Source organism: Manacus vitellinus, unplaced genomic scaffold (genome assembly GCF_001715985.3).
Source record: "Manacus vitellinus isolate BGI_N305 unplaced genomic scaffold, ASM171598v3 scaffold_28_pilon, whole genome shotgun sequence".
Taxonomy (NCBI): Eukaryota; Metazoa; Chordata; class Aves; order Passeriformes; family Pipridae; genus Manacus; species Manacus vitellinus.
In genome coordinates this window covers 10,571,342-10,593,650 of record NW_021940122.1, presented here as the reverse complement: position 1 = coordinate 10,593,650, position 22,309 = coordinate 10,571,342, and the positions used below count along the sequence as shown (strand labels likewise).

At 40.2% G+C, this 22,309-nt stretch overlaps 1 protein-coding gene across 2 annotated transcripts in view; it reads left to right on the top strand.

Annotated features, from left to right (window-relative positions):
• The window catches only part of LOC103761194 (ephrin type-B receptor 5), a 68,456-nt gene extending 51,094 nt beyond the window's left edge, over positions 1 to 17,362 (top strand). For both annotated transcript variants that reach the window (XM_018074555.2, XM_018074554.1), the window contains exons 7-17: positions 6,210 to 6,334; positions 7,395 to 7,557; positions 8,362 to 8,476; positions 11,214 to 11,269; positions 11,385 to 11,504; positions 11,890 to 12,137; positions 13,059 to 13,274; positions 13,918 to 14,067; positions 14,216 to 14,409; positions 15,650 to 15,805; positions 16,843 to 17,362. In XM_018074555.2, the coding sequence (XP_017930044.1) occupies positions 6,210 to 6,334; positions 7,395 to 7,557; positions 8,362 to 8,476; positions 11,214 to 11,269; positions 11,385 to 11,504; positions 11,890 to 12,137; positions 13,059 to 13,274; positions 13,918 to 14,067; positions 14,216 to 14,409; positions 15,650 to 15,805; positions 16,843 to 16,951 (1,652 nt within the window). In that variant the 3' untranslated portion in view covers positions 16,952 to 17,362. The remainder of the gene's footprint in view (positions 1 to 6,209; positions 6,335 to 7,394; positions 7,558 to 8,361; positions 8,477 to 11,213; positions 11,270 to 11,384; positions 11,505 to 11,889; positions 12,138 to 13,058; positions 13,275 to 13,917; positions 14,068 to 14,215; positions 14,410 to 15,649; positions 15,806 to 16,842) is intronic.
• The last annotated feature ends 4,947 nt before the right edge of the window (positions 17,363 to 22,309 follow it).

Sequence of the window (22,309 nt, the reverse complement as noted above, 5' to 3'; positions counted from 1 at the left end):
GTCACTCTACAAAAAGAAGCTATTCCAGTTTCTCTCTTTACTATGCCTGATCTCTGCAACATGAGCAGAGAAAAAATGTGCTTGTTTTCACAATTCAGGTATTAGCCACTGTTTGAATGAAGGCAGAAACCTTTTGAGCAAGAATAAATAGAAGGTACGAAGTAAAACATGGCACCTTTTGTCCTAAAGGATTTTTTTCCTCTTTATTAAATATGAGTGGAATGCATACCTAAAAAGTATTAACAATAGAGATAAGAGAAGTGAAAATAACTAATTAGCCCTTCTAAAGCACTCTTCCTCCATAGGAAGTAAAGTACAAAGTTATGACAGAAGACAATCCAAGATACTTTTAAAGTATTTTCAGGTATTTAGAGAAAGGGTCAGAGCTAAAATGAAATGTGTACAAAAGACATAGGACATTTTCAAAATAAAGATAAGATAATAAACACGTAAAGAAGGGATTTTCCATGTTGTATTCAGATTGATCTTCCTTGAAGATGAAATGTGGGAAGCTGTGTGGAACAAAGCTAGGATCTTCATGTCATTTGCTTAGAATATGAGGAAAATAGGATACCTGAAGTGGTAACAAAGGAGAAACAAGAATGTGAAAGTGGTAGATTTGGGGCTACTGTTAGAGAATATAGAGGCATATTAGAGAACATTAGAGGCATAGCTGAGGTTGATCAAACTGTGTACTTGCAGAAGATTATGGGGTGAGAAGGAAGGGGAAGAAGATGCATAACTACCTGGAAAGAATCAGAAAATGGACAAGCTTGGAAGAGACCTCTGGAGAACATATTCTGCAACCCCTCTGCTTATCAGGGTCACCTCAAGCAAATTGCCCATGACCACATCCAGAACACTTTTGAACTATCACCAAGGTTGGAGAGTCAACAACAACTCTGGTTTGCCTGATCCATTGCTCTGTCAGTTCCTTCCACCGGTCTGGGATCAGTTGTTCAGGAAGTTTTCAATTAACCTCACTGTCTGCTTATCCAGCCCACACTTCATCAAGTTTGGGTTATCTGTAAGGACACTATGGGAGACAGTTCTTAAAGCCCATACTGTGTTCTCCATGAGTTTATCATGGGAAACTGTGGAAGGCCTTCCTGATATCAAGAAAGTCACTATCTACTGCTGTCCCCTCCTCTACCAAGCCAGAAGTGTCATCCTAGAAGGTTGATCAAGCCTGAGTTTCCTTCTGAGAATCCATGCTGGCTGCTCACAATTACTTTCTTGTCCTTTGTGTGCCCAGAAAGGTATCCAGGATTAGTTGTTCCATCTTCCCAGGGGTGAAGGTAAGGATTAGCTGCCTCCTTCTTCCCTTTGTTGAGAAGAGGAATGACATTTGTTTTCCACTAGTCCTCAGGTGCCTGTCACAGACACCATGATGATTCAGAGATTATCAAGAGTGGCCTCAAAATGACATCAGCCAGCTCCCCGATGGATGTATCTGACCAGGGCCCATGAAATTATATAGTTTGTGTAAATATTTAGTCACCTGATCTGGTATGAGGAAGAAGGTCTTCCTTGCTTCAGCCTTCCCCCAGGTCTGCCAGACCTGGCATTCCTAAAGGCCAGTCTTGCTGGTAAAGACTGATGTGAAGACAATATCCTGTGTCACCAGGACCCCCGTGCCACCCAGCAGTAGGCTCACATTTTCTCTGGTCTTCCTTTAGCTACTTCTGTACCTAGAGAAACCCTTCTTGCTTTTGACCTCGGTAGCCAGATGTGATTCCACGTAGGCTTTGGCTTTCCTAGCCATATGTCTACATGTTTGGACAGTGCCTCTCTGTTCTTCCCAGGCTACCTGTCTATGCTTCCACCTTCTGTATCCTTCCTTTTTTGTGTTTGAGTTTAGCTAGGAAGTCCTTGTTCAAACATGCAGGCCTCCTGGCATTTTTTGCCTGAATTCCTGCTTGTTGGGATGATTTGCTTTTGCACGTGGAAGAGGTAACCCATGCATATGAACTAGCTTTTTTGGACCCACTCTTTCCTCCCGGACCGTATGCTGTGGGACTTCTCCATGCGGGGGTCACATCTGCTCTCCTGAAGTATCTGCATGCAATATGGACTGAATGTCACATGCCAGAGATGTTCGTCGTCTACTGAGAATGGCACTTGGCTGTGCTCTGCATGAGTAGGGATCTCCATGTACGGTTACAAGAGTCTGCACTTCCTTCACCTTCCTTCCTTACCTACTCTGTTGATTGAGATAAGATTTTTAGTCCTGCAGGCATGTGTTGCTGGTCTAAGCAGGTACCACAGCCAAGGACATCACCTTTATTAGAAAACAGCTGAAACTTGTCAAACATTAGTAACTCAGGGAATGTAGCATTTTCAAACTATCTTAAATCCACTATATCCACTGATACCAGGAAAAAATTTGTCCCACAATGTAGAAGAGTTGCAACTGACAACTCACAGAATATAGAACCTGGGAGTTTAATTTAACTGGTGTTTGGAGTGCTTTACAGCTTTAACTAGGTCTATATGTGCAAGAAATTTCCATACATTTACTATTTTACAAGTAGTATAGAAAAAGCATTGCTTTTTCAGTCTTAATTAGAGGTCTGATCTCACAGCATGTTTTTTCGTCTCAGTAAATAGGATAGAATAGAGTAGAGTAGAGTAGAATAGAATAGAATAGAATAGAATAGAATAGAATAGAATAGAATAGAATAGAATAGAATAGTTGGAAGTCACCTACAATGATCATTTAATACAACTGTCCACACTGGATTGAATCAGGCCCTGTGATTTCAGCTGTCATTAGACAGGGACCTAACATGTCAATGTGTATAAACTCCATGTGAAAAGAACAAAATGAATAAAAGTGACAAATCGACATAGAGCTGGACACATTTGTGTACACAAAACAAAGCTTTGAAAGCACTTCTGTGGCAGCACAGGTAGGGTAGTTTGAATGTCTATAGATATAAAGCCTTGAAATTCGTATTTCTTATTGTATTAACACTGGGACAGTAACTTTATAATACACTTCTGACAGGAAATAGCTACTTAGTCCACCAACAATTACGTTCACATCTCACATCACCTTAGTATTAATATTCACATCACGTTAGTATAAAATTTTTCAATGGAGAAATCTTGATATCTCTTTTACTTGAAGTGATGGGAGAACTCCCTGGCCAGTGTTTTGTAATTTTTGTCCTTAAAAGGGAGGCACACATATCAAAACCTGAACTCTGTCTCAGAGATGCAGATTAAAGACAACCTGACTTGCCTTGATTCATATCTGATTTTATTTCTGAGAATTTTTACTGGCTTTTTCCTTAAGTGGTGTCTGCTTATTAGGTACATATCACTGAAATTAGTATTTTTTAATACAGCAGATTACATTATCCTGGTCATCCCCACCACCAGCATCTGATTACCCTGAGTGATGGACATACCTATATAGCAGGGAGATTCTAGAAGGCTGTGGCACATGGTCAAAAGATACACTTGTGTGATTTTTTGTTATGTTTTCCAGTATGTCTAGTTCAACTAATTATAACCTGCTTATGCATGCTGCCTATCTGAGGGGAGTGCCATTTAGCATCATTGTTCTGTTGCAGATTTTACTGTGCCTAAATGTACTATGCACAGTGCCAGCTTGAGTCTCTTTACTGCTGGCAAAAGATAGCCTGTTGATGGGTAGCTGAAAATTCATAGCACGTATTCATGTCAGAATGGATATGTTTTTTGCTAAAATGTGGGTCAAATGTTGCTAGTTGACTTTGATTATTTCTTCCAGGTAGGGGAAAAATTGGGGATCAGGAAGGAATGATAAGGACAGGAAGAATTAACTGTTGGAGGGCATAAGGAGAGGAATTGAGGGGAGATTTAACTATGCTCAATCTGCAAAATCTTCATCCAAAACTAGAAGGAAGTGGGCTCTTCCCTGACAGCGTAGCTGTGTATTTACATTTGCTCCTCTGCTGGTGTGTGCTTTATGTTAAGGGATTTAAACTTTCTGTAACATTAAAATGTAGCAGAATCTGTCTTGATCAAGTGTTAACTGACCAATTACCTCAGGTGAACTAGTTGTGCAGTCTTGTTTGAAACACAAGCAATGGTAAAAAAAATAAAAGGAGTAAGGAGAAGAGAAAGCATTTTATTGTTTATACTCTTACATTTTTGTTTCATTTACATTTTTAAATTAGTTCCCACTTACCTGAGCTGTTTGAAGACCACCTGAATTATGTTTTTCTGAATAATTTTATCTTGTTATTAAAAACATTTCTTTTATCCTTCTCACAATTAATGAGGGAAGAAAATGCTTTTCTGCAGGTTTTACTCATTTACCAAATGTCTCTGCTTCATTCCTCACATCAAGGAAGTTTATGTTTTTTGTTTTGTAAAACCAGTGGAGTTAGGTGGCAGCTTTTCATTGGTATTCTTTTTCTGGAAAATTTAAACATTGCTGAAAATGTTGCATTCATTAGGAAAATGAGGATTCCCTAGCTGCTCTGCTTGAGATTTCTTGGCAACATGACTTTTTTGCTTTCAGAGAGAAAGCAAAACTTGAGAAGAGCTTTGTGGACAGACAACCGTCAGGCTGAAAGATCCTCTTACAATTATCCTGGAATTTTTGCTTGAAAAACTCTTCCTAAGATGCAACTCACATTCTTCTAGCTTTTGCATGAAACTGGGGAGTATGCATGTGTGTGCATGTGCATGGTTTTGGTAGAAGTGAAATTCCATTCTCCAGGAAGCTTCACATGCAAGTGGCTTTATCAGGCATTCATCTCCCTTCCTACTCTGAGGACATTTTTTTGAAGAGCTAACTACTTAGGAGAGGACCTGCCATTAAATAGGTGTTCTGAACCTCTGGTGTCTTCAGAACATGTGAGTGGTGCCTCTAAGAAGATAAAAAAATGAAAAGTAAAACTACTCCAGGTAGTCCCTTGTATTGTTTCTCATTGTAATCTAATCTTGGTTCCATGAACAGTATTTGAAATTGTTACTCATATTATCTTCAAGATAGAATTGTGTTTCCTGCCTACTGATTTAATGAGTTCCAGGTTAGAGAGAATTAATGGCAATTACACAACTCTCAAAGTCTTGAACGGAACTTGAGACTTTGAGAATAATGAATCAAAAGTTTTCTAAAATTGGTAGACAAAAGTTCTTGTTTGCTTTCTGATTCAGATTCATGCTTTTAAATCCCTCATTTATGTTTGTTATGTCCAGACCCTTGCTTTTTACATAAAGGGAAGTTGACATTTTCCCCCAGTAATTAATATCGTTCCTTGGCTGTAAGTGCTTAATATTGTAATGTAATCAAGGGAGCTAACAACTTCATCTAGGTAGTATTCCAGGCTGGCATGTTTACCAAAAGAAAGAACGCCGGCAAACTATTTAAGAACAGACAGAAAAAACTGTGTGTGACGTTTCTACACATGCACACTTAACAGTGACCTTTAGGTGGTGGTCTCAGGCAGCAGTGATAGTTAGAAGCCCATTCAGACTGGACTTCTGTATTCCAGTGCCCCACAGAAGGACTGAGAGTCTCAAATACAGTAAAAGTTTTGACATCTAGGCAACAGTCCTGACAGAGATTGGTCTGAGATTCAGGAGCTGGTCTGAACACAAGGCTGCATACCAGGCTATGAAAATGAAGTGCTTTCATTCTCTGGGGTCTGCAACTGAACTGAGGCATGCTCCAGAGTCTGTTCCTTAATGTGGCAGTGGTCTCATCTGCCCCTGTCTTCTGGTTTGCAGCAATGATCTGATAGTGAAAGGCCTCCGTTGCTCCGGTAGACCATACTTGATTTTTTCTCCCAGGCAAAGAATCTGGGGGAGAAGCAGAAGGGAGGTAGTGTGCTCTGCTTCTGTTCTGACCACTATCACATTCTTTGTCCAAGTGTGATCTTAAAACAAGTCAGTAGCACTGAACATCTTCTCAGCTTGATGTAAAAATTTGTGAGTTCCAGCTACAATACAGATAATTTAGCTCCTGTGCATGATCAGTTGGATGTGGATTTCTTCATTTTCTTTCTGTCCGTGTTGTCAATGACTGTATCTCCCAGCAGAATAGTATTGTGCCAGATTTCTTCTGGTTATTCTACAAAGCACTTCATAATGCAAATTATGGGAAATTAAAGGAAAAGCTGACCTAACTTATTAACTCATCATAATGAATATTCAATCATAGTTCACTGTTAAGCTTTGCAATCTCTCCTTTCTCTCTTTTATTTCAGTCCCCTCTGCAGTCCCTATGATGCATCAGGTGAGTCGTACTACCAATAGCATCACACTGTCATGGCCTCAGCCAGACCAGCCCAATGGAGTAATCCTGGATTACCAGCTACGCTACTTTGATAAGGTGAGTAGAAAGTGATACCGTGCTGATTGTTCTATAGAGAACAGAGAAATCTTCTGTCTGGGAGGTGCACCCCTGGATCAGAATGAACAAGGTGGAGGAAAGAACAGAGGAGGAATGAACAAACTGTAGCAGAATTATTACCAGAAGTAATACATGCTTCATCTGACATCAATCCATGTGCATTTCCCAACTTGGAAACATCTATGGACATTCCAAATTAAAACAAATAGAAGACACTTGCTTAAGCTTAAAAGCTGTGGCTAACAATAAGTTTAGCACCAGCTGACACAGGTAACAGCAGAAGGAACTCAATTTTCTAAATGTGTTTATTGGAATTGGACTGACTGCAAAAGTCTGTCATGTTTGTGAGGGAAGTGTTGTGTCCTCATTTATGCCTGGGCAGATGTCTCTAAGAAAATTTTTGAGTAGGAATGCACTTTTTCATTCACTAAGTGGTAAATACCAGTTACCTCTTTGTATGCTGGAATTGCAGGGTGGCAAATACAGAGTTGTCCTCCATTCACATGTTTTGTGACTCCTAATCTGTCTGATTTGAGGGGAAGAGGTATGTGGGGCTATTCAGACAAGCTCCCATTCCATATTCTTGGTATTTCACATAAATATTTTTGCAGGATTGTGTGGGGCTACTGTTTTTCTAGTGGTAAAAGGGACTGCTATTTGTGATGTCTAGCAGCTTCTTGGATACAGCATTACACGTGTTCTTACTCTGGATTCTCCTAGGAGAATACATGAGTTTGGAGTTTGTAGAAAGCAAATCACAGGGCCAGGTAGTTTTCTCTCTCACTCTCGTTTAGATTGAAAGTCTTTAGCAGAGCCTAGGGAGTCTTTAGCAGAAGCCCAGGCCTAAGGGAATGAAAAGCAGCAGTGAGGAATGAGTAGTGTGTGAGAAAGTAAGGTCTGGAATAGCAGCTGTGGTTGGGAGGCTCTGTAACAGGTTCAGAGAATATTGGGCTGATGTGGAAACTATCATGCCTTGATGAGTAGAGTGAGCAGCGAGGACAGAAGTTTCACATTGTTTTTTGGTCACTGACATTCACAGGCAGAAGATGAGGATAATTCATTCACCTTAACTAGTGAAACCAACATGGCCACCATATCAAGTCTGAGCCCAGGCAAGATCTATGCCTTCCAAGTACGAGCTAGAACAGCAGTGGGCTATGGCCCATACAGTGGGAAGATGTATTTCCAGACTTCAACGGGAGGTAAGTGCTACCATTTTGTAGTCAGATCTGTATATGATCATCTGTCACTTGTGTGTGCCCCTGAGTGTATTAGCTTATCCTCTGGAGGACTGCTACCAGACACTCCTGCTCAACTTGTATTTCTGTATATCTTAATTTGCATATGCAGATTTGTTCACTCAAAGAAGCTTCATGCTATCAGAGTGTATTGTTTACACTACTGCCATACTCCCCAGTCCTGTTCCTTGTTGCCTCTGTACCTCTGACCAGCAGGAGCAGAGTATATCAGTAGAACTCTCTTTAGGGAGATGTTGCAATATGTAGCACTATACACTGCTGTAGTTTGACTTCCAGCTGGACATCTTACATGTGACACGGGATGTCTCGTGAGACATCTAACAGCTGAAAGCTCTGTGAAAGTCTTAAAGACAGGTGGGGCATAGGACACAAAGATAGATGGGGCATAGGCATATATGAGGAAGTTTGCTTTCCAGCAGTATGGAATCAGTTTGTATGGATCAAAGGTACTCATATATCATCTGCAAGCTAAATTGATAGGGGACAATGGGATCAAAGCCCAGGTGTAGAACTAGCCTATACTTAAGTGGCTAGTTAGGTGTCAGTGGACCAGGGGATGGAAAAGTGGACTCAGGAGCACTGGTTTTTCAGAAGTAGGAAGGAAGGCACTGGAGAAGCACAGTGACTGGGAACCAAAGGGCTGTTAGGGATGGAATTACGGGTGAGACCCAGCTGAATAGAAGGGAAACTCTGACAATTCCTGTCCTCTGCATCTGTGTGTGTGTATGCATGTGTCTTCCGTTCTAGGGGAACGTTCGGAGATGGTGCAGGACCGACTGCCGCTTATCGTGGGGTCAGCACTCGGTGGTCTAGCCTTCTTGGTAATTGCTGCCATTGCCATCCTTGCCATCATCTTCAAGAGGTGAATTCCTTGACCTGCTCATGTGCACTTCAGACAGTGGAACTTTCTTACCCCTGCAACATAACCCCGTCCCAAGGGAAACAGCCTGATCTACATTTATCCAGATGTCCTTGAGATGCCATTTTGTAATTAAGATCTGCCCCATTGTTCCTATCTGAGAAGCCTCTCTTTGGTAAACCACTCACATACTCATCTGATATTTGGCTAGTTAGCAATATGAACACAAGGAAAGTATTTTAAAGCTGGTGCTCAAAAGGTATTTAAATGTACCACTGTAAAGAAGGGACTGTAAATTGTATTTTAGGCAAGCAAGTGGAGAATGAAACAATGTAGTGGAGAAGGAGTGGTGGAATAAGTATTCAGATCTAGTTTTTTAGAGGGTGCTAAATACCCTGTCACCAAGAACCAAGGGCTCATTTGCTGAGGAGTAAAATCTATACAACCCCTATGGTTCCATGGAACACTAACTCATAAAATATAGGTTAAAGAAAACAGACACCACATTCCATTTTGGAAAGAATAAAGGGCATGTAAGTAATTGTAGAGATAATCGGTTATAGCAAAAATAGAAGGACAAATTTTAAAGAGAAAAAAATAAGGGTTACTGCTTTCGTAGAGATACAAAAGTAAACAATGGGGGTTTTGTTATTTGAAGAAAAGAAACAGTCATTACCTGCTCCTTGAATTTACTGAGGTTTGAACTTAATCCCCTAGATTGTCAGTAATGGATTCTGTATCTTTTCTCTACTGTGCCTCTGCACAAGAGGGACTTTTTAGCTTTTTCTGCTGACCTAAAAAATGTATAAACTACTTAACTTCAGAAATTGACGTCTAGTTTTAATGATTTCTTTTTTGTTGTCTTCCCTTTTCCGCATTTGTTTTCTCCTTCTGTGTATATTCTCTTTTAAAATTTTTCCTTCCAGAAAGAAAAAAATTATAAAATATTGTTATAATTGAATTGTTGCCTCCTTTTGTAGCTTTGAACTGTTAAAAATATTAATTCTTGTTACAGCTGGAAATGTGATATTTTGTGCACAACTCAATAAAGCATATATTTTTCTAAAAAAAATAAACTAAACCCAGAATAAGTTAATACTACCAAAACTGTGTTGGGGAAAGACATTAATGGGTATTTGTAAATATACATATAAGGAAATATCATAAAAAATTGATCCATTTATACTTAAAGGATAATGTACAGTTAATAGACAATTGTTCAGAAGAAGCAGAGATACCAAATTTCTATTTTAAATTTGTCCTCTATAAGAAAAGTAAGTTTGAAGATGCAGGAAATGAGGAACACCACTTGAAATGAGTAGTTCTTTAAAAAGTTGAACATATGTAGAGTCAAATGCTATAACTTTAGCTTGTTTTTATAAAGTGTTGATACACATTTTTCAGGCAATATGCAATGTGAAACACCTATTTTAGCTAATTGTTTTGGGGTTTTTTTAAGATGGAAAACCATTAATATGTTAGATAATCCATAAAAAAAACATTAAAGTAGACCTGACTTTCAGGTGCAACAGCAGAGTTAGGGCTCTTAGGTGTGTGCCCCCAGTAAAACCAGTTTCTTTGCACGACAGAACAGAATTTGAAGGTAGAATTGTCTGTGGTTTTGAAATTTTAGCAGAATTTTAAGAGATAAGCCTGACAAGTAAGAATAATACAGTTATCTGTTAGAATGACAGAATTAGCTATGTTCATAAGGAAAAATAACGTTTCATGATACTCTGCGTTCAGATGCTAGTTGAATCGGCAGCTAAAAGGTCTTGTGCTGAAACAGCAAAACATATGGGTTGACACAAATCCGTGCGTACAGCAGAGATACTGCAGGATAACACAGAGTTTGATTTACAGTCTCATCTAATTAATATGATGATTATAAACTAGCATGAATTGTAGATTTTTGAGGAAAAAATGAACACTGTTGGGAAAAAAGAAAGTGGCTTGAAATTGGAAAATATATTTAGAGCAAACAAAGAATAAGATGAAACTTAGAAAATAATTAGATTGTGTGGGAAAAAATGCTTGAATTGCACACATTTAAAGGGAGAATGAAATCTGAGAAATGCCTGTGTTGAGAAGGACTTATACTTACTGGAAATTAGTTGCATATATGCAATAAAGATTACAGTAATAAAGACAATACCTGTTTTGATCTGCACATGCAAAAATAACATCATGGTACAGATTTCTGTCCCTCTGGCTCTTTGTTGTTGTGTTTGGGTGCCATACTTATGAAAAGAATAGCCAATGTAAATGCTGTTAAGTGTCCAGGAGGAAAAACAATTGGGGGAAATCTATACAAATTAAGTATTAGAGCAAATGGCTCTTAGAATGTTTTCAAAGAAATTAAAAGGCATCACAGGAGATGGCTTAAATTACTATCAAAAAGAATCATTTGTTGTAATTTGATGAAATTAAAATGCAAATTTAGCCTGAATAGAAAGACAATTTCCAAGACAGTGATGTTAAACTGTAATATTTTTTTTCAGGATAGTGATGGAGGCCCTCTCATTTGTCATATCTAAAGTGGGGATGCAAACAGTGGTGTAAAAACTACCATGTAGAAAACAAGCATGTACTGGTTACCTGGAGATGGACAGGATCTTAACACCCATCTTGTACCCCTAAATTCAAGGGTTCTCTGAGCCTTGCATTGAGAAGCCTACCCCGACATCCTGTGAGAGACTCTTGTGTGTGTTTTGACTTTACTTTCCTTTATGTCCTGCAGTAAAAGGCGAGAGACTCCATACACAGACCGCCTGCAGCAGTATATCGGTGCACGAGGTAAGTGGTTTTGAGCAACAGAAGGCAAGGGCCTGTCTCTTTTCAGGAATCATTAACACCTATATGTCTCAGGGTTTTATTCTGGTGATGTTTTGGGCTGTCTCCTCCGCTGCAGGACTTGGAGTGAAGTATTATATTGATCCTTCAACCTATGAAGATCCCAATGAAGCTATTCGAGAATTTGCCAAGGAGATTGATGTGTCCCTCATCAAGATTGAGGAGGTCATTGGATCAGGTAGTGTGAGAATCTCCAGATTTTAAAGTGCCTTCTTGTTCACCTTGAGACCTGGCACACTATGGGGCTGAAATGGACCCATGGATCTATGGTACATCAAGTGTGTCAGGATTGCTAACCTTCATTTTTACCAAAATTCATCTTAACCTACTTACCCTTAGATGCTGGCTCCAAACCAGTTTTAAAATGCCCTAAAACTGAGAATTCCTCCTTTGAACCCTGAATATGCAGTCTACAATCTTCATCAAGAACTTTACCTTAATCTGAACAGTCCTAATAACCCTATTTCCAAACAGTGCCTGAAGTCATCCACATGCTTTAGTACACCTGACTAAAATTCATTGCTGTTTCCTTACTTGAGGTGTGTTTCTTCCCTTCCTGACAGGAGAGTTTGGAGAGGTGTGCTTTGGGCGCCTAAAACACCCAGGGAAGCGTGAATACACAGTAGCTATTAAGACCTTGAAGTCAGGTTACACAGAGGAACAGCGACGGGAGTTCCTGAGCGAGGCCAGCATCATGGGGCAATTTGAGCATCCAAATGTCATCCACCTGGAGGGTGTGGTCACCAAGAGCCGACCAGTCATGATTGTCACAGAGTTCATGGAGAATGGATCACTGGATTCCTTCCTCAGGGTACCACAACCAGAGTCTCCCGCAATCGTTACCTCTTCATCTTGCTGTGTGCCAGTCTCAGATCTGATAATTTTACCTGTTCTTCCTTTTCACTCCTATCTCTTTAAGTCCTCAATTGCCCTCTTCAGGTGCAATAGAAATAATAGCAAGTTATCAGAGTAAGTGGTTTTGGGCCATCATGGTGAAAATATTTCAAAAACTCAACTATCATATAACATTTTTTCAATATTTTAGACTTCTCAAACTCCAATAATTAATGTAAACAGTACAAGTTGTTTATCTTTGTACACAACCTTTCAGTTGCTTATGTGCATGTTCCAGTTTGGTTTTCTAGTAATGTATATAAGACTTTATTCCACAGAATATTTTCAAGTTTCAACATTGTAATGAAGTAATGAATCTTGTAGTTATTTTTAGACTCATAGTTTTCAATGCTTTTTCTCGTAATGAAACAAAAATGCAGGCATTTTTTTGGTATAGGTGCTTCACTTCTCTTTTTTACTGGTTCATACACTAATTCAACCACAAATGCTTTGGCAGGTACATTTTGAAGAGTATGTGAACCTATTGTGTAGAACTGCGTAGAGCCCATTGTAAAGGTCTTAGTAAGAGCAGAATTGTCTACTGCCATTCATTTAGTCACCTTAGTGCGACTGGGCATAGGATGCTAAAGGAGAATGTGGCCACAAGAGGAGAATTGCCTTCAGAAAAAGATAACTACTAGTGTCTGATTTCATTTGAGATTGATTACTTTAAGCACTTTCTTATTCGCTGTCTCTGAACCTTCAGATTTTGGCTGAAGTTAAGATTTATGTTCTCTAACTTCATAAATCCACCTTGTTACCTTGCTTTTTGTTAATCTTCCCTGTTGGCTTTGTGTTTTGTGATCATAAAAGCTTCTGTTTGCCTCCTCACTTGCAGCAGAAGGAGGGACAGTTCAGTGTGTTACAGCTGGTAGGAATGCTACGGGGGATTGCAGCTGGCATGCGCTACCTTTCCGACATGAACTATGTGCATCGTGACCTGGCAGCACGTAACATCTTAGTCAACAGTAACCTGGTGTGCAAGGTGTCAGACTTTGGGTTGTCCCGCTTTCTGGAGGACGATGCTTCAAATCCCACCTATACTGGAGGTCTGGTGAGTTACTGCAATGGTGTGAATTAGTCAGCAGTGCTGACAGCTATAGTTATTTTCTGTGTTCCCCTTTGATTTGGTGTACCCTTTTTAGTCCATCTTGAGACCATAGAGAACAGTGGAGTAGAGCCTTCTGTCTCTGGGGCAATTTGTTCCAAACCAGCAAAAAACAAGGATAGCAATATCTCACTCACTTTGCCAGGTGAAGTCTTGGTGCTGTTCTTTATGGCATGATGGTGAATAGGTCAAGCCTCATGGGCTTATAACTAACCATCAAATGAACTTATTGTCTATGAAGTTCTGGCACTTTCTACACATACTACAAAAAGGGTGGGAGTATAACAGGTGGGTTGAAGATGAAGGGGATGCAGAAGAATCAAATGCTGTAAAGTAAAGGTATGAAAGTTAGTATCATGGTATTTGTAGCAGAAAGGAGGCATGATTCTCTCTTTTCATCTAGATTTGTCAGTAAAACAAGGTTGAAACCTGGAACATGATTTGAATTTAAACCAACAATGTCGGCAAGACAGAATCAACTGGACTGTCACCCCGTGCTCAGAGTTGTGTTGTGCTGTTCCACTGATGTCATTTTCACAAATAGTCCTTATCTCACTAATGTTATGGTTGCTTTCTGTCTGCTTTCTAGGGCTGCAAAATCCCTATCCGTTGGACTGCCCCTGAAGCTATCCAGTATCGCAAGTTCACCTCCTCCAGTGATGTCTGGAGCTATGGCATTGTAATGTGGGAGGTGATGTCCTATGGTGAAAGACCTTACTGGGACATGTCCAATCAGGATGTAAGTTTTAGAAGTGGTGAGAATGTACATCCACCTCTCTATTCTATATCAGTTCAAGCAGAGAAAAATCATACACACCAACTCACTGAAGGTCTTTTGTCTTTTATTTTCCCAGCCATGATAAAACCTTGTTCTTCTTTTTCTGCAGGTAATTAATGCCATTGACCAGGACTATCGCCTGCCACCACCCCCAGACTGCCCAACTGTTTTGCACCTGCTGATGCTTGACTGCTGGCAGAAGGAACGGGTTCAGAGACCCAAGTTTGAGCAGATAGTCAGTGCCCTAGATAAAATGATTCGCAAGCCATCTGCCCTGAAAGCCATTGGCACTGGGACCAGCAGGTGAGATGAGGATTAAATGCAAAATAATAGGACTTGTCTCTTGATAGGCATCATGAGGAACAGAAAACAATAAATCTTTTTTTTTTTTTTCCAACCCTCCCATCTGAGACTGGGAACAAAAAAGAAGAAAAAAAAAAGAGAAAGCAGGTTGGAAGAAATATGTATCCTGATTCATTTAATGGGTGATGAGGAGTCATGAGTGCTGAATGTGACAGGAGATAAATCTCAGTGAGTTGCACTGAGGATGAATGAGTGAGGGATCTTAGGGAATGAAGGTAGGGGACAAATCTGGGTGCAGTTGCATAAGATATTCTGTGATCACACAATACTGTGTGACCACAAGAGATGATGAAGGAAAAGAAGACCTTAGCTTATGGAGAGAAGAAATTCTTCAGAAAATAATAATTAGAACTGCAGCTTGCATCCCATATTTTCCCAACTGCATTTTGCAACATGATGGAACAGGGGGCAGGAGGTCAGCAAAGGAGAAATCTCGGTGGAATAAATGGTGCCAAGGTTAGATGACTGCTGGGCTGATGACAAAATTACATCCTGCTGGCCTGGAGGGTTTTTCCCTGTGGTTATAAATCTTGTCTCTGTGGAATGCACTCCACATCTGGGGGAGGGGGAAAGTATCTAGTGATTTCTGGTTTACTAAAAGCAGCAAGTGTTATAGCTTCAGGACAGACTCAGATGATGGGGAAAAGAGTAAATACCATGTGTGAACAGTCATTTCTTTGGCCTTTTACTACTATGCTTTTATCTGATGGGTGTTGGAGCTGAAACAACACACTCATTCTCTCATAGGTTACTATCTGATCCAAGGAAAGCATTTAGGAGAGAGAGAATTAGTCACAAAGTTGAAAAGGTATAGAAGGTCTCATCTTTCTTTCTGAAACCTCATCACTGAAGCTCTTTGCCCAGCTACTAGGCCTAGACCCAGAAAGCGTGGAAAGATTATGGGCAACGAGAAGAGAGTGTGCCTGAGCGAGTATGGGCAATGGGAAGGATCAATTTCTTGGGTTGGTTGACTGTTTTTAGGCAGAAAAAGGGACACAGGTAGCCAAGAAACAGCATATCATGGTGGGACTTTATGAATCAGGACATGAAGAACAAATGCCATTGTTCTTCATTCTGTACTCTTCAGAGGTTGTGTTCTCTTCCTCTCATATCTTTTACTTTACTAGTGTGGTCAGCTGAAGTTGATAACTTGGGTTTTTAGAACCTGCCTCTTTTGCAGACCATCTCAGCCTCTCCTGAGCAACTGTCCTCCAGATTTCCCTTCGCTCAACAATGCCCATGAGTGGTTGGATGCTATCAAGATGGGCCGTTACAAGGAGAATTTTGACCAAGCTGGTCTGATGACGTTTGATGTCATATCACGCATGACTCTAGAGTAAGTAGTGGGACAGAGAGCAAAAGATACCAGACACTGAGTTTTCCATGCAGAAAGTGAAAGCAATCTGAGAAATGTTCAGTAAGGGCTATGTGGAGAATACATACACGTGAAAAAGGAGAAGGAAGCCAGAGCAAAGTAGCTGCTGTTTCTTACATATTTCTAGAGCCTCTGGGCATCATCTGTACCATGATACATTTGTAGTGTGTTTCTGTAAGCACTAGTACTGATCCAATGTGCGTTAGAAAACATGTTGTCAGTATTGCAGAGAAACTGTTACATCAGAATGTTCATGACAGCTACCACAGGTAATAACCACTTTTCAGTAGATATGTAGAATCAGCCACACCATCTACGGGACTGAAGTGTTACTTAGAAGACAGGAGCCAGGAAAAGGAACATTCTTGGAATCATAAAATGGTTTGGATTGGAAGGGACCTCTAAAGATTATCTAGTCCAAGACCCTTGCCATGAGCAGGGACACCTTTCATTAGATGATGCTTCTCAGAGCCTTGTCCAACCTGACATTGAATAGTTACAGGGATGGGGCATCCACAACTTCTTCTGGCAACCCGTTTCAGCGTCTCACTACCCTTTCTTGTCTCTCTAAAACTACCCTTTTTGAGTTTAAAACTGTTGTGCCTTGTCCTGTCACTGCAGGGCCTGGTAAAAAGTCTTTCTCCATCTTTCTTGTAAGCCCCCTTTATATATTGACAGGCTGCAAGAAGGTCTTTCTGGAGCCTTCTCCTGGCTGAACAACACTAACTCTCCTTTTTTTCATAGGAGAGGAGTTCCAATCCTCTGATCCTTTTTGTGGCCCACTTCCACTGCTTCTTTTTGTACCTACCACGTTCTGCCAACACCCACACACATTTGTCAAGCAAAAGCAGAACCCTTGTCAGCTGTTTCTCAGAATATACAAATATACGCACATATATATCCATACGCATTGATTTGGATGTACAGCAAAATGGACTGAGACCATTCAGAACAAGCAGCCTATTTTAGCAGTTTCCATGTCTTTTGTTCTTTTGCAGAGATATCCAGCGTATTGGCATCACCCTCGTCGGTCACCAAAAGAAGATTCTAAACAGCATCCAGCTCATGCGAGTCCATTTGAATCAACTTGAACCAGTTGAAGTGTGATGTTTACACCATCCTTATTCCACTAGTCTCAAACTCTGGAAAGGTTCTGGGGGAATTCAGAGGGATTTTCACTGTAAGAAAAAATCGTCAGTATGCTACTTGAAGACTTAATGCACCCAGAGTGCACGCTACATGTCCTGTTCCATGAACAAAAACAAAGCCTTGCTATGATTTGAAAGCAGAGCTAAATGACTGGTGACAATTAAATGTGGCTGACATCATACATTGGGAATGGGTTTGGGGTGGGAAGGTTATAATAAAATGGGGCGGAGATGGGATAATAACTTGGACAGATCACAAGCGCCTGTTGCCTCTTCTCTGCCAACAAAAGGTATCTGACAACTTTACAAAGTCATCAGCAGGCTTTGTCTATGGCCAAGAGCCCAGCAAAGCTACAAAGACATAATAAAGGCAAAAAAATTAGCATTTTTTTCAGAAGAATGGTCTGAGAGATTATTATTCAGATGGAGCATGAGGCTATCACTTGGTATGCCAGCTCAGTCCAGAACTGAAGTTCCAGCTGGTGCACAATATGTGGTAAGCAATAACATATTACCTGGTAAAGAAGTTGAGAGTAAAGGGTTCAAAATTCAATGCTATTTCATATGCTGTTTTTGGATCTGCTCCATGGTAGAAATTACTGATCTTTTCTGGTTATGTGAGGAACAGTCCATCCTTGGTGCTACACAACTCTATTTATGGGACTGCAACGGAATGGATAAATAAGAATTCGTAGAACCCATCCTGCTGGATCTACAAGTGGAGAGGGAAACAAATAGGTTCTGGTTCTCACAAGCCAGATTTTCTTATGAGGAAAGCTGTGATACTCAGAAATCCTGAGTACCCAGAATTTGGATTTTGTTCTCTTCTGACCCCCTTACAGACACTGAAGATTGTGACAAATCCAAGGCCCTTTGCTCTTGAAAAATACTTCTTTTTCTCACCCTGGCCCTTGGGCACAGCTGTTTGAATATTGGTTTTGAAGAAAATGCAGACCCGCGGTAGTGAACTTTAAATAGACAATTGGAACAAGGAAAGTGAAACTCTTTCACAAGTTTTTGTCAAGAGTGATCAGGGAATGGTATCAGTCCCACAAGTCACTTCAGTCCTTAAAAATCATTAACAATGTTCTTGAGATTGACTATGTTGTTTGGTAGAGGTACATGAGAGTGACCAGAATGGCAGAGCTTATATACCCCTTCAGACAGACTTAAGGAAAGATCTGCTTTGAGAAGGGGCAGAGTTTCAGGACTATATCTCTCTGTCTATCCCTATGCAGGAATAAGAAAACATGAAGCTGAGCTTGAGAGGAAAACTCATACACTTGGGGAAAACTATACACTTGCTACCTCATTAATACATAGGAAGGGAAATAGAAATGTCCGTGTTAAACAAGACCCCAATGACGGTACCTTTTTTGTGTCTAGAGAGGAAATAACCCTGACTGTTCCAATCTGTGCTTATCTGCTGGCTCACTGTGAACTAGTCATGAACTTACTGTATTTCTCCAGCTGTCAAGGTTAGAATATCACAACTACTTCAGATACTACTCCTGTACAGATTTAAGGATTCCCCCAGTCAACCCAGCAATTGAAGACTAAAGGCATGTTTAATAGTGATTGAAGAGTCCAATAATATGATGGGAGGTGCTCCAGAATAGTTGCTCTAGAACAGCCAACACAGTTCAGGCTCTTTGTTAAGCCATTAGAGCAACATTATAATTAATTTTTTTTAGCTGACGAGGGAAAACAGCAGGGCATTCTTTCAAGATATAAAAAAGTCAATACAAAAACAATACAAGGAAACATGAATAAAACATTCATGGCAGTACAAAGAGAGTGTGAAGGTTTAAAAAAACCCCGCACATCAGACTAGAGTCCAACCCTAGAAAATTTCAGTCTGTGCTTTTTAAGGGGTTTCTGTAAACTTGTAATACTCACACATCCAGTCCCATGTATGCTGACTGACTGTCAGCTCCACCCACGGCATCTGAGACAGAACAAGTGTTGTCCTTTTCAGAAAGCATATTGAGCACAAGATGTTGAGGGGAATCTGTGGTCTCTAGCACCTTCCATATATATTCACCAGAGGACAACAGTGCATATATGCATCTTTATATATGAGTGTATTCTAGTTCTATGTGCCATTTGGGGAAACGTGGCAGCCTTTCTTTTCCATGCCTTGGGTGGCCAGGATCAGTGGAGAAATTAGCAATCTAGTTCAAATCCTACGGCCTCTTTTCAGTGTGGCGGAAATTTAAATACAGAAAATACACTATGGGAGCCTTGTCTGAATCTTATTCTACTGTCGATGAGGTTTAGTAGCCCCTTGTGGGGAGCTGCAGTGAATTAACCTGCTCACTGGTAGTTCAGGCAGTACAACATTTACTTTAGCATATGAAGTGTATTGCAAAGTTGTTTTCACAGTCAGTGGAAAGGGATTTACTTGCTATACCAAGGAAGGCATGTAGTGATTGGCCGTCACAGATCTCCTCTTCCTCCTCTTCTAAGGCATTTTGAAATCTCCCCATGATAGTTCCAAGTCAAGTGTCAAGGTGTCATGGCTGTGGCTAGAACTGCACAGGGACAGACTTGGCATCACAAAGTGAGTGCAAATGGATAACTCTTTTCTCTAAGTCTCTCCATTCTCTTTATTCCCAGTCTGTTCCTTATTTTCAAGTGCTTATTTTCTTCCATAGTTTGGAATACAAAGGTTCTAATGTTGTAATGCAACTTGTGTTGTTTGTCATCATGTCACTCCTCAACTCTCCAAGCATGGAGGAAAGGCAGTCAAGGCAAAAGCATTAGAAATATCCTGACCTTACTTTTCTCAATTGTCTGAAAACAGAAATGCTACATTCTGTTTCCACAGTCATCTGGGATGTCCTATGAGCACCCTCAACGGGTAGGGATAAGGATCAGGAGGGAAAGGAGTGGGGCTCACCTAGGCACCTGATATCTGTCCTTCACCAGAACAGTGAGAAACAATGCCAAAAAGTCTTACAGAACCATATTGTTTGCCAGAGGAGTAATGGGAGATTAACAAGTTATTGCCTGCCTTTACTCTGTATGATTTCTATAGTATGCAGTGCATAAGAATAATGAGTAAATTAAATGCACAAGGATCAATGCATAGACCTTCTTGAGGGCATTAGATATTTTTAATGAAAGCTCAGAAGAGTCATACCTGTAGTTAAAAAGAATATATTGCTAAGACTAATAGCTTGAACGTCAACTTCTCACTGTCTGGAAACAGGAAGAAACTTCACCTTAAGGCAAGTTGTTTTGTAATTATTCCTGATGAGGTTCCTTGAACCTACCTTTTTAGTGTCAGTTGCTGGAGAGCCTCCCAGACAGATAATTGGATCTACACCAGTATGTCAGTTAATGTATTGTGCTGCCAAAGAGCACATCGGGCAAACAAGTTCCCACCTATGCCGCTTTGGCAGCCAAGTGAAATTCTCAGCCAGGAGCTACATGCCTGTGCACTCCCTGCCTCACTAAGCCGTGGCATGTTTATTCAGAAACAGGCCCTGCTCACCAGAGTGTTCAAAGACAAACATGTAAACTAAGATTTTTGCATCCATACCTGAAATGATGTTGAGGAAAGGCTCCATGATGGTCTGGCTTACAGAGGGATTTCTGTGTTTTGAACCTGAGTATCCTCAGTGCACATGCAAGTGAAATGGCTTGCAGACCCTGTTTGGGGTTTTTTTGTTTGTTTGTTTGGGTTTGTTTTTTTTTTAATTGAAGGATGTAAACTTAGTACAACACTATATTAAGGCTAATTTAGGGAGCATAAACTGTTTCGTGGAGAGAAATGCTGAAAGGCTGTCTGTTTAGTACAAATATATTCAGCACTTAGGGCTATCTAGAAAGAAAGAAGCTGCTGTAGCTTCCTTAGTCCCAGAAAATTCATATGTTATGAAGTTAAATGAAACCTCTGGGTGTGGTGGGAAATGATGAGCAACACCAAGGAACTCACCTTTAATAAGCAAATAAGGGTAGAACTGTCCCTACCACTGGATCTTCCTTGGTCAGGAATTCCAGCCAAGTCTACCTGAGGGATACTCTAAGTGAAGGCAGCCAGACTGAATCCATTCTGCCTTTGCCTTGCTTTCTCACTGGTCAACTACACAACTTTTACACATACAGATGCAGCTAGGCAATAGATCTGGGTTCAACCCAGAGATCTGGGTTCTTTCCTTTTCCTGAAACCAGGTGATGCTAGAAGAGCAATGAAATCAGCTGATCACGTTTTCCATGCTAGCAACTATTCATGGGTACCGAGCATCCCGAGGATTGCAGACCACATGTAAATTTGAATCTCTGGATATCAATAAAAGACAGTATGGAAGAGCAAACCTCATGTCCAACTAAAAAGCTAGTCTAATCCTTCACTTTTCAAATCTGTGGAAAAAATGGCACCTCTCTCAGAATTTACATTTTGTTGTGGCATTCAAGGTCATCGTGCTGTGTGTATGAACCTGTTCCACTTCAGTGTTACTGAAAGGGCTGCACTGAGTTAATGAGAAATCACCGTCTTCTAGACCTTGCCGATCTGTAACTGGGGCCTGTTCAAAGAGGAATCACTCCCCCTGGTGTGCTGAAATACAGAGCTGCTCTCAAAAAGCCTTGGAGCTTAGCTATTTCATTTCCCTTTTTCAGGTGATAAGAAAACTCTGATCTTGAAATATTCTCAGTTGAAACATGCAGATTCATGAAAACATGTCGAGATTTCTTTCTGGTTTCTTCCATAATCTCTCTTCCTTGAATGAACAGAGTAATGTAATGTAATGTCTTCTAGTCAACTGCTGTAAAAGCAAGTCACAAGTATGAGTGCAATGGGTTGGCATCTATGCCTCAACTAGCTAATACAGTTTGGTCTGTTATTTATATCTTTTATACAAGACCAAGTGTACTTAGCTAACAGTGATAAAGCTGTTTGCTTCTTAAAATTAATCCCTTAAATTCAGGCCATGCTAAGTAAGGTTGGGTTTTTTTCTAGTTTACAGTGACTCTAGAAATCATACATGCTGCTGGCTAATGCTAGTTGCATCTGTACAACTCTCTCTCTGCATTTTGGTAACTTTTAGCCAAACCTATACTGCCCAATCTGTAACAGATTGATCATTTATAAACAATTCTGTTGCTGAGAGCAGACTCTAGTCCTCTTTGAAGTGTACAAACTCTGCAAGTGAACAGGAGATTAAAAATAAGAAAATCAGGTTTACTCAGACAAATCAGCTAGTTCGACAGATATGAATGAGAAGGCACTATCTGAAATAAGCTATTTAAAAATAGATCTATTCATGTTGCTCTGTTAAAAAGGACAGTAATTATAATATAACCTTACCGT